The sequence below is a fragment of the Colossoma macropomum genome, unplaced genomic scaffold (genome assembly GCF_904425465.1).
Source record: "Colossoma macropomum unplaced genomic scaffold, Colossoma_macropomum, whole genome shotgun sequence".
Lineage (NCBI taxonomy): Eukaryota > Metazoa > Chordata > Actinopteri > Characiformes > Serrasalmidae > Colossoma > Colossoma macropomum.
Window position 1 is genome coordinate 16,072,944 of NW_023494789.1, and position 12,888 is coordinate 16,085,831.

The 12,888-nt window shown below is 36.8% G+C and overlaps 1 protein-coding gene across 1 annotated transcript; it reads right to left on the bottom strand.

Moving 5' to 3' along the window:
- meltf (melanotransferrin) lies at positions 1-11,550 on the bottom strand. Its single transcript, XM_036570275.1, has 16 exons — positions 11,302-11,550; positions 10,982-11,136; positions 9,626-9,725; positions 9,175-9,363; positions 8,851-9,001; positions 8,420-8,487; positions 8,149-8,333; positions 7,745-7,910; positions 7,181-7,332; positions 6,940-7,036; positions 4,825-5,019; positions 4,520-4,673; positions 4,150-4,217; positions 3,841-4,028; positions 2,828-3,020; positions 1-2,212 (listed from the first exon to the last, which is right to left on the bottom strand). The coding sequence occupies exons 1-16, from the start codon at positions 11,357-11,359 to the stop codon at positions 2,145-2,147; spliced, it is 2,187 nt and encodes a 728-aa protein (XP_036426168.1). The 5' UTR covers positions 11,360-11,550; the 3' UTR covers positions 1-2,144.
- Positions 11,551-12,888: the final 1,338 nt, after the last annotated feature.

Here is a 12,888-nt window from a genome sequence, read left to right on the forward strand (position 1 = left end):
AAAACAAGCAGTGTCAGATTTATAAGACAACCTTTCAGTGTAGCAGCACTCAGGAAACATGGGGTTCATTAACTTTATCAGTGCAAAATTAAATATTACCTGATTACGTGTCACTGATATAATCAATATTGAATTTTATCACCACCACCCAGCACTACATAAAACAAGGCACCAGTCCTGGTCTACAGGGTCTAAAAGGCCTAAAATGCCTCTAGATTGTCTGACACACAATGGATCCTGGTTCGAAAGCTCAGTGATGACAAAAATGCGGTGTGCTCATTTATTAGATCCCGATTTGGGCAACATGTAATAATACTTCAGCAGACGCACTGGCCTGGCAACTAAATATTAGTTACATCTCAATCATTTCACAGAAGAAATCGCTATAAAACAGTAAAGCAAGCATTAATGTAAGGCATCAATGTGTCAGTACATATACACTGATATGGTATCTGAACATCGTATAAAAATAAATTTCTCTTAGGTGTACACTACAAAACAGACAAATTACATACATCATACTTTCCATTAAACAAGTGAAAAGTGCAAGAAAATACAAAGCATTCCACATTAGCGGAAATCTAACAAGATCTAGCTGAATTTGACTGAGTACATTATGTATCACTATTAATGCACATTCTTTGCAACTGCACTACTAGTAACTGTTACCAGAAAAGTAGAGACAGCTCTGAATTTCTTCTGATGAAGCATGTGCACTTTATCAAAGATCAAATGTAGAACAGAACACAATTTTGATTTTGAACACAAAATTTGAAACGCTATGAAACACATGCTTCACACAAAGCTGACAGACAGAACTGGTTGTCAGAACATGATCCCAATTTACTTTAAATTCTGAAGCGATAAAAGGAAAAAAAATGATACTTTACTCTCTGGAGAAATTCTGCAGTGACACACCAGTGCATACTAACTGACACTGGTTCAGATAACATGTCAGCTGGAATGTTCAAAGCACCGCATATTCTCTGACATGGCATGTGCCATCAAGTAGTTCAATAAAAAAAGTTCACACAACATCAAACACTGTATAATAAATATGTAACAGGCAAAGCATATGCACTGATATGGCTATTGCCCTCAGTAATCTGATCACTGCAGTAATTATATACGCATGATGTATACCTTAAAGACTTGTCAAAAACTTGTCAAATTTGTTTCAAATTCAGTAGAAATTATTCATCATCATAGTCAGACGAGCTTAGATCAAAACCTGTCCTGAAAGATTAGTCTTGTATCACTATTCTGAAATCCAAAAGCTTTCATTTTGTTTGACCATTGGCTATATATAACACTATGTGAGTCATCTCTGTGGATAGCATTGACATTTGATGCTAGGGATGCATGATGATATGAGAATTATGTCAGTATCGGCAGATAATTGCTTAAAAATGTATCAGCACTGGACAGATGCTCAGATTTGACTGCTATTTTAAACTGATATCTGATGCCTATTTATTGGTGGGTTATTGTGCTAAAATATCTGCATTTTATTCGTTTTACTGCATTTGTAACCCTACAGAAATAAATGTAATTTCTCTGTAATTCTAATCCAGGTAGATTTAGTCTCAGTTTGTACATTGGTATCAGCATCAGCAGATAAGTACATAAAATATATCAGACTCCTAGAATAAAGGCCCACAATATGCATGAAACAGCAATAAAATGAAAGCTCCTAGGGTTGAGGAATGGCTGTACAAGGCTAATCTAACAGAATTCACTTGAGTGCGTTCCGAAGGACACTGATTTGCTGGATCAAGACTGACTCTAAATTCTGAAGCATACGAGAACCGTAGTATGACCACATAAATTTAGTGCAAGCAATCATATTATTTACAGCCTCCGTGCAAAATTATAGATCAAAAGCAACTTAATATGTATCCAATTTGTTAATGAAATGTGAACAGAAATTTTTCTACAGCAACTGAGCTGCCCCAAAAATACTAATACTATTCCTGATAGAATGCTTAACCCATGTTAAAGACAACTTACAGTAGCTTTGGATTTTAATATGATCTTTCAAGGATACTATGTGAAGCTTGATCACTGAAAGAGTAAAGATATAAAGAAGAAAATGATGGGCCAAAAGAAACAGCTGTGATAGCCCAGGACGGCTGGCAGACCCGCTACACCGCCAATAAAGAGAAGAGCACGGACAAGCTGGTCACCAGCAGCAGTGTGGCTGAAGACAACGCTGCAAAAAGAGAAATCAAAACATGCACAAAATCATCACAAATGCATAAAAAAATAAGATTAGTGGTTCAAATGAGATACATAGTATGTCCAAAAGTTTGTAGACACCTGCTAATCCAACATTTCTTCTGAAATCAAAGGTGTTAATATGGAGTTTGTCCCTCCCTTTACTGCAGTAACAGCCTCTACTCTTTTGGGACGGCTTTACACTAGATGTTAGAACATTGCTGTGAGGATCTGATTGCACTCAGCCATAAGAACATTAATGAGGTCAGCTAATGATGTTAGATAATTAGTTCTGGATCACAAATGCCACTCAAACTTATCCAAAGATACTAGATGGAGCTCCATCACTGGTTCACAGCTCAATGACAAGGGGCTTTATACCCTTTTAGCTGACACTTGCCATTGGGCATGGTGACCTTAGAGTCATGCGCAGCTGCTTCAGAGCATCCCATATTGACAGTGCTTTTCTATGAAGACTATACAAGCTTTGTGTGTGTACCTGAACAGCAATGAGTGCAACTTAAAGAAGGTGAGTTCCTTAATTTGAGGGGTGTCTTGAAACATTCGGACATACATAGTGTAAATGGACAAGACTTGTGTGGTAGCCCACCTGCTGCAGAGGATGTGCACTCCATAGCTATAAGGGCATCCATGTAGGTCTGGCCGAGCCATTCCTCATAGGTCTTTTTCTCTCCAACACCAATTATGCTCATAGTGGAGTCTTTGAAGATTAGGTCTGATCCCTCATATTTACTGGAGTCAAACATCTTGAAGTCCGAGTCAGTGTTAACGCCATAAAATTTCTAAAGATAAGAAACCCCAAGATACAGCCATTAGGCCCTGATAGCAAGAGGACAGAGGGCCACTGTTGGCCCGCTCATGGCAAAGCTGGTGATCCACTTTTGCTCAGCGTTTTCTGGGCGTCCCACCAGTGTTTAAGCAGAGTTTTAGGCAAAATTCCACTAATCATCACCCATTTTCCACTTACAGTCCAATTTACTGATTTTTCCTTCCTTTCTTTAATTATACTTTTGAAATTCATGAAATATATATCAAGATATTTTCCAGTGCCTGGACAAAACAAAAATATCTCAATATATCATAAAATATATCAGTTAACTGATAGACAGATGAAACAGTCAAAAAATCATAAACATATGCCAGCCGTGCATGTCATTAACTAGCATTTTGCATTTCGCTTTGTAAATAACCTTGCCTATTCCATTACCAGCACTGGTATAGTGTGACTTTCAACTTCCCTATGCTATGTTAGCACCAAACTTACAGTGGTGTTTATATTTTATGGCATTTATTACAAGCTCTAGCTTTAACAGAGACATTTGAAACAGGTATTCCGTAACTTATTCTTTGATTTGTTAGTCGTTGCTGTTTTACCTGGATTCCTTTACTAATAACCAAAACAATTCAAGCCGAATATTCTCTGAATATTACTGGAGGATTTGCTGACCTGGTTTAATGTGAGTAGCTACAGAAAATGCAGAGTGTAAACCACTTACAGAGAGTCTCACATTATTTTTAAAAAGCTCTCTTGTATAAACCCACTTACCTATGGCATCATTTCACATTGTCATGCTAAATATTTTAAAGGAAAATAATGCCTACCTGGGCTTTGTCCAAGAGGCCAAAGATGACGTGTGGATTGGTGTCAGCCCGAACCATCACAGCATGAGAAGGAACACGGGCAAGGTTACACTGTTTATACTGAGTGACCTCAGCACGAGACTCTTGAGGACACAGCAGCTGGAATTCTTTTGAGTTCAAGTTAACTGCCCAAGGATCCACATTATTTCCTGAAAATGAAAAAAACACTTTTAATTTGTAGTATGTAACTAATGTGTCGTAATGTGACACAGAATGTGGAAACAGACTTTGAACAAGTCAGAGCTAAAAGAACTGTGCAGTGTGACTCACCATCAGTGTTCTGGAATACCGTGGAGTGTTTCACAAAGGCAATCTCTCCTGCTCCTTGAACCAGACACCTGACAGTAAAGAGGTCTTTTTCAGTTAATATTACTTAGGGAAATTCTTAAACTTAAAGTAATACATTTTTTTAAAAAACTGTTCAATTTATTGATCATCTCAGAATAAAGATCGCTTTACAAAAATGGCAAAAACAGATCAAAGACTAAACATACAATACAGACATAAACAACAAAACTTAAAACAAAAGAACTAGCAAAAGCAAAACATCAGACAACACGGTAAAATCTAGCAATAAAACAAAACACAAATAAAAGCAAAAAAAAAACAGGAATCAGTAAAGTTTTGTCAAGAAAGTTACCTGAAGGCTCCGTTGTAACCATCAAACAGATCCTGGCCTTTAACACATTTATTCTGCCCGCTGGAGTCTCCAATACACTGCGAGCAGAGGTTACTGGGAAAACCAGGCTGATTGGCACCCGGGACACAGCTGCCTTTGAAAAACTCTCCAGCAGCTACAGGAGATCATTTACACACTGACAATTATTCACACTGTAGCTGACAGCAGTCCGCAAATTTAGTAAATAGTACATTTAACAATGAACATCACATACAGACCTTGAAATTAAACACTCTATTACACACAGAGTATCACTGTTTACTGACCCTGGGCAACCTGGCATTGCTGTGGTCTGATAAGGCCTTTCTCTATGAGTACCGCCACAGGAATGTTCCAGCCAGCAGTCCTGCCATAGCCAGTGTGACAGGATGTTCGATCCCTCAGATCAGTGAATCTTTGGATGTTGCTGTTGCTCTTCTTCACCACAGCCACAGCATAATAGACACTGCCATCATTATCCTCTAAAACAGTAAGACACAGCCTGGTCTGTGAAGTGTTACAAACTGAGGGTGACACTTGTGTTGCATCATGTGTCAAAAGTTGCTTTTTCAATACTACAAGACAGTAAACTATTCAATAATTTACTTGGAGTGCACTGAGTACGGTACTTGGCAATTTGCATTTGGCATATTTTAAATTCACCTACTGGCCTTAGTCCTAGTAAGAATTACTGCCCATTAATATGCATTTTTAAGTATTTTAGAATGTTGTAAGACTGAGCATTGTTGGTTATTGTTTGTTATTTTTTTGGCCATTAAAAAAATGTCATATGGCTGAGCCCATCCTCTACAGACTTCATTTTCCATAACCCTTCATTGGAAACCACTACTCCTACTCCCATTTCCCAGGCAGCACACTCTAGTGAATTCTGATTTGGTTCACCTTTGTGAACCTTTGACTTAGTGTAAATGGATCAGTTTTACCAAACTGGCTCAAAGTCAGAGTTGAAACCCCATTTTGGACTTGGCTCTTGGCTTTAGACTAAAATCTTATTGCTTTTAATGACTCTATACCTAAATTATGACTGTTTATTAAAACAAATGATCAAACATTACATTTTGTCACTACCAAAACAATCATAACACTGGCCAAACTTTATCAAATGTTTCGGTACTGACTGTTGTGGTAGTGACAATTTTAGCTAATTTTGCGAATAATTAAAAAATACTAACCAGTACATGTCTAGCAAATTCAGCTTTGAACCAGTTGTACATACATAAAATTATAATATTTTTTATTAAACACAAAAAAGTTTTGGGAATGACATAAAAAAGCACACTGCTTTTTTTTTATATTTTTTTTTATTTTAAAATTAAACCTGTGATAAATCTATTACAATTCACTTTAAAAGAAATCGAAAAAAAACATTTAAAAAAAATGTAAAAAAAAAAAAAACCTACAAAAAAATGTAGTATTATTTTCACCTGGCTGGGACAGCCACCTCTCAACAGAAAATACTCTATCAATGATGATTTTGTATATATTTAGCATATTACTATCTCAATAAAAATGCCTTGAGTTTGAATAGGTCATTACATAATCCTTGTAAATATCTATGGTCTGAATACTTAATTGTTTTTTTTTTTAAATAGTTTTTACTGTAGGACCACAGTTTGAATGATTCAGTAGAGTGGTCCACATATGCGCTGTATTTGTTCTCTCATGACAAAGCACTGAACATAGGTCCATACTCAGAACTGAGCCACATGTCTGTGTCTGTGTCTATGTCTATGCCATATAGATGTATGTCTCAACACATTGCTAAAGTTTTTCCTTCTCCTTATGCCAGTCTAGCTCTTTGCCTTGTTTGTCCAACCTGTCCAAATGTTCTTTTTAAACTGCGTCTTTAGCCAAGCCCGACACTCTATTAATGGTCAATGGATTATTAACATAATCCACAGGCCCTACTGTTGATACTTTTACTTCTTTATATAAATTATTACACTACATTCATGCTGTATTTTGCCTATACACAAATCAAACTGTGCATGCTAATTTTACTTAAGTGGGCTAAAACAGCCCCATTAAAATATCTAAAAATATAAATAACGTGATCTTATGCTTAAAAAAATAATTAACATAAAGTATAAGCCTTCTTGCATTTGTTTTAAACACAGTGCAATGAACACTACGTGGTATTGTAGGTCTTATTTGACTGTTAATCTTCTCTTTAGAACATGCAGAATGAGGCCACGTTTCAATTATTTAGAAAACAAACGTCTGTCTTGATAAACTCAAAAATGAGAGTTCAATAATAAGTGTTATTAAGTTTTTTGCCATAATATAATTTTGATATTGAGCACTGTGATAATACACTTAGCCTAGCCTAACAGAGGTCGCTGCACCTTGGTCCAACAAAAAGACATGCGGCTGAGTCTAACCTGTGTAGCTTTCACCAGCAGCAGGTATCAGGCCAAAAGTTTTCCCTGCAGTATAGACGTAGCCTCCATCAAGAGTGATGACATCTGCCTCTTTGTCCTGTATTTATAAGTAAAAAGCATTAGAGGCCAATTCTGTAGCACTACTCTGGTCATACTGCTGTTACACAAGATGCAACACATTTTGGACTATATGTGAAAAGCAGCATTTTTGATATTTAGCTGCTATCTCTGGTTGGCTCACTTGTATTTTCTTCATGCAATCATCCACAGATGTTCCAAACACACATCTGATGTAGGGAGTGATTCCTTTGGTTTGGAAGGCTACAGCCATATCTGCGCACTTCTGCTGTTCTCCTTGAGACAGCACACACCAGCGAAGATACTCAGGAACATCTGCAAATACACAGATGTAACATAAAATACTTTTTTTGCTCTATGCTTCCACATGTTCAACACATTAATGGAATGTATACATGTAGTCATTTCGTTAATATGTTCTCTGAGCTTGAACACACATTTAAAGAAGTCTTTCATATCAATCAATAGTCATATAACTAAACTAACTAAATTAAACTTCAGTTTTTGTCATTTCATTTGCCATTTAATTCACACTTTTGGTCACATGGGACTACAGATTTTTACTAAAACAACAGACAGTCTGAATATTATTGTGCAATCAATAAATGACTATTACTATTAGATAAAATATGATCAACAAGTTTTGTCGCACTTACACACACACTATATACATACATATATATATATATATATATATATATATATATATATATATATATCACCTTACCAGCTTTTGAGCAGTCCATGCCTTTTAATATGTTGTAGTATTGTCGACCCATCCAGTCAATGTAGTGTTCATGACCAGCGGGGATAAACTTGGTTGAGCTGTCACTAAACAACAGGTTTTCACCATTAAAGGCAGCCGATGAAAAAAGTGAAAAGCCAGACTTTTGCTGTAGGGAGAGAAAACACAGCTCCACTAACTCATCAAGTAAATTTCACTATACAGTTATCAGTCTATTTAGAAACCAGTGTCAGAATTCAGTCTGTATCAATGGCAACTGTGAGACAAAAGAGTTCCAGAAGTAATCAAAGTGCTGTTAGGAAATATAATTAACATATTTCTTATGTATCAACATTTGAGCAATCAACCACTCATATAAAGATTTACACCTTTGCACAGGTTCTTACCAGGCCTTCCCTGAGCATGAAGTACACCACAGAGCTATCAATGTCACTGCGGACCACAATGCCTCTCGATGGCACTCTGGCCAGATTACAACGTCTGTAATCTGAGACAGGACTGCGAGTTCCATCTGGGCACAGCAGCTGGTAGTCCTCAGAGAGGAGGCCCTGAGCCCACTGCTCCCCTTTACCTACAAATTCAGGTTTCTTATTAGCACTGTATCACTGTGAGACATCAGAGTTTAGTATGGCTCAATCTGAGTGACACTATGCTTACCGTCACTGTTTTCACCAACCGTGGTGTGTTTAACAAACGCTACATCTCCTGCATCTTCAACCAGGCACCTGCAAAGAGCAAAATAATCCATGACTAAGTTGACTAATACATTCAGAAGACTGTACAATTTACTACTATTGCAATATTGGCCTTTGCAGTACCACATTGGGATTGGTCAGGAGGCCCATTTGGAATATTCAAATTAACTGTAAAAATAGCCTGGGGGGCCCAAACTTATAGACTTATATTACAGTTCCAGATGTTTTGATTAACCAAGGAATACAAGGTGTAATCTAACAATATCTACAATCACAATATGTAGCAGTATACTCATAAAACTAGTATTGTGTCCACATTGTGCAGCCCTGGAGGACCATATATTCCTCAAAATGTATTTTTTTTGTTGTATGAATGTGTGGAAAGAGGATTACCTGAAGGCTCCATTATATGAGTAATATTTCTCATTGATGCTCGCCTCACACTTATAGCTTCCAGATCCATTTCCCTGGCAAAGCTGGCACAGGGATGGTGCCTCGCCTGTTGCTCCAGGAATACAGCTAGCATTGAAGAAATCTGCAACACCTAGACATCCACAAACAACTGTATAGTTTCTCCTTCAAACATATTCAATCATTTACTTTTATTCCTTTATAACTAATTGATTATTTTACAACTGAGGATTATTTAACTGCCAGTAAAGCGTCCCAATCACCATACACAAACACTGAATTGAGAATAACAGTCTTGCAGCGCACCTTGTGGTATGTTGCAGCCCATAACGGACATCTTTCCGCTATTAATCAAATAGCCTATGGGCATGTTCCAGCCAACTGTACGACCAATGCCTGTATGGCATGACTTCTTCCCCTTCAGGTTGTTGATGTTAATGGCTGAATTAGTCCTTTTCACCACAGCAACTGCATAGTAGGTTGTTCCTTCTTCCCCTACAAGGCAAGAGTTCAATGCTATGTGAATGGGTATCTGAATCAACTTACAACTTAGAATTTACAGAGATAAGACAGTTTTACACCAAGCAATTACATAAAGAAGATTAAATCCTTCTTATCTCAACAATAACTCATGCTTAGCGATTCTCTACTAACAGCCCTTCGAAGTCAGAGTTCAGACAAAAAGAAAACATGCAATCACATCTGCTATAACGCTGAAGACAAATTTTTTGATGGATTAAAAAAAAACAACTCATACCATCAGAACTGGACTCTCCAGCAGCTATTCTGAACGAAGCTTGCTTCCCAATCTCGTAGATGTCTTTGGCACTGGCAGAAAATGCATCTGCTTCATTTTTCTAAGAAACAGTGCAGATTTTTTAAAAAAGTTTTCAGAAGTAGTCAATAAACCTGCACAGCAGATGAGTAAAATCTCATGTAATAATATCTAAGCACAAAATTATCTGTAAAAATCTCTTTGCTGCATGAACTGAATATGAAATACACAAAAAAAACATCATGCAACAATGGAACTGTTATCTGCAGAAGACATAGCCATATTTATCATCTGGGCATAGAAAAATGTGCATAACAACCAAATATGCATATATGTTTCAGGAATACAAAAGGATTATGAAAATAATTACATTGGAAAGTGTAATGTTCCACAGATTATGTATATAATTTTTTTCTTGATGTTGTTACACACATGCTTTAAGAGGGCTTCAGAAACCAGGTCTCACCATGTGATGTGTGTATAAAAAAAAAGGAAGTGCAGATTGCAACAGGATTGCATATGCTTAGAAAAAAAGCACACCATGTTATTTAGAAGGCCTTTACTTTCCCAAAGAAAATGATACAAATGGCTTTGATATTGTAGACAAAAAATAAATTTAAAAAGTAACGGTTGCCGTATGGCGACACCATGTAGTAAAGGGTTAAATATGCCTATACCTTTAATTCCAGTGATAAACTATTTGCTTTTGACTGGGCAAATCACTTATGGTAACTACAGAGATGGGCAGTAACTATTCACTTACACATATTTAAATACAATTTGATTATGCAAAAACGTTTCCAAGTATTTTGAATGATCCTTCTGGAATCTACTTTTTTCCTAAGCTCAATTTTAGTCACTCACATTTAGATCTTAATTCCTTTGGATTTAATTTTATTTTTATTCTATTTTGTCCGAACTGCTTTGCTGTGGCTCACAACTTTTATTTTGGAACGCCATTATTTCTCACATGGAAAGGAGATAACGCTACGTATATTTTCCAAAACATGTGTCCAATTTGTAATATATTCCATATATGCTTGGCATCTGTGTAAATATAAAAAAAATGATTATTTATATGTTAATATATTGACTTATACGTACATATATTGGCGTATATTTAAATATTCATGATAGGCACAGTTAAATATATTTAGCACATATACATTTTTATCCTAATTACCCAAAGAAGAAAAAGAAAAAGTAAGGCCTAACAAACCATACTGATAGATGCTGGATGTACCACTGCAGGTCCATAGTTAGGAAACCGGTTTCAGGCTATTTCACTCATCTCTGCTCATTTCTAAATGCGAATTACAGTCCTTTTAAAGTACATACCATGAGTTTCTGAGCACATTCTCCTACAGAAGCAGCGCGGCTGCACTGCACCGCTGGCCGGATAGCTGCGCTGCTGAAAGCCTGGGCCATGGCTGAACACTTGGCATCCTCTTGTGGTGATATAGTGCACCATCTTATGCTGCTCTGTCCGGACGCTACACGAAGAGGATCGATTTTTAATCTCAGCCGTTAACAGAAAAGTACTCTGTAAAGTAACTTTAAGTTGCAAGTTCCTCTAAAGTGCCCCATAAACCATGTTAGACTGACAGAATCACTGAAGCTACTTCTGTAGCCTAAAGTTAGCCACAATGTTGTCTTACCTGTGTGTAGCAGCAGAAGGAGCGAGCTGAGAAAGACCCAGGAGAGCATGGCTGCCATGTGCAAACTCACAAGTTTCAAAGGCTCTATTTATAACCGCCTCACCTCTCTGCTGGGCCTCAAAGGACAAAGTACAGAACAGTCCTCTCCAACTCCTGTCCAGCAGTTAATATCAAACGCCTTTACCCGCTTTTATTACACAGAAGCAGCAGATAGGCTCCTGAATGAACGGGGTAACCTGATTGAGGCTACACCTACAGTGACACGTCCAGGGTGGCGGGTGTGGAGCTTACAGACAGACACACACAGGAGGCATTCATTCCCCACACACTCTCCAGCTCAGAGTCACACACAGGAGAGAGACAGTCCAGGAAAACAGCGCCATTAACTCGACGACTGGAACAAAATTCAAAACTGAAAACTCAACAGGAAAATCCCCAAAACTGTATTCACAGGTCATTTGGGTCAGACTGGACTTAAATGAACACTACAGGGGGTCAGTCATCTCTGTCAGTTAAACACTGCAGATGGTCATTTAACGGTGTGGATTTTGCTGTAAATATTCCCAGGGACTTCATAACACAAACATGAACTAACATCAATTACAGTATTTATGAATATTGTGTAAGTAGTCACAAGATGACAAGATCTGTTTCTTTTACAATGTTTTGACATTAAAGAAAATATTTACTTGTTCTTATTTTTATTTTATTCATTCATTTATTTATTTATTTATTTTTTTAATTCATTCAAGTTTTTGGCACTACCTTAATTTTTCCATCCAACATGGCTACTGAACACAGTTTAATGAAAGTGTTATCATAGTAAATGTTTTACCACTTTAGACTGAGGACATCAAAATCATTCATGAACTGATATTTATGGTCCATAAATAGATGTCTGTTATAAAAACACTGCACGCCATCTTACGAATACATAAGCTGTTCATAAAGACTTTAGTGTTGCTTTTTAAATGTTATTCAGTACTTATGCATGTGTTATGAAGCCCTTATGTAGAAATCAATGTTATTTATTATAATGTGGCTATAATTCAGGTTTGGAAACAGGCCAAGATGAGTAGAACAGCATCAAACCATTCACAAATAAATGTATTGTTACTTTAGAATAATAATGACTGAAGAATTTGAATCATTATCACACTGCTAAAAAATAAAAACAGCATACCTGGTCACCAGCTAAAACCAGCAGATTGTCGCTGTCACTGTCAAATACATACATACATTAAAAAAAAAGGATATACCAGGTTTTGTCCTGACAGTGACAAGCACCAGGCCAGCTCCAGAACAGCATTTGTTTTGTTTTTTTTGTTTTTTTTTCAGCAGAGCGCTGTGTATTAAGGCCATCAAATTCATTCATAGAATTGATACGGTTCATAAATAAGGCTCTGTTATAAAACATCAGATGTCATATTGTGAATATTCACATGAGCTGTTCATAGATACTCATGTATTGCTTTTTAAATGTTATTCAATGCTTATGCATTGTGTTATGAAGTCCCAATGCAATGTAACATGCAGTTGCAGAACATCTTTGAAGAGTACTTTTTGTTTGTAGTTTACTAAAAGATT

Excerpts from the sequence above, each read along its gene's own strand:
- meltf (XM_036570275.1), bottom strand. The coding sequence starts at position 11,359 with ATGGCAGCCATGCTCTCCTGGGTCTTTCTCAGCTCGCTCCTTCTGCTG. Across the intron at positions 8,334-8,419 it reads GGTTGGTGAAAACAGTGACG|GTAAAGGGGAGCAGTGGGCT; the intron begins GTAAGCATAGTG and ends CTGAATTTGTAG. Across the intron at positions 3,021-3,840 it reads GCCTCTTGGACAAAGCCCAG|AAATTTTATGGCGTTAACAC; the intron begins GTAGGCATTATT and ends TCTTATCTTTAG.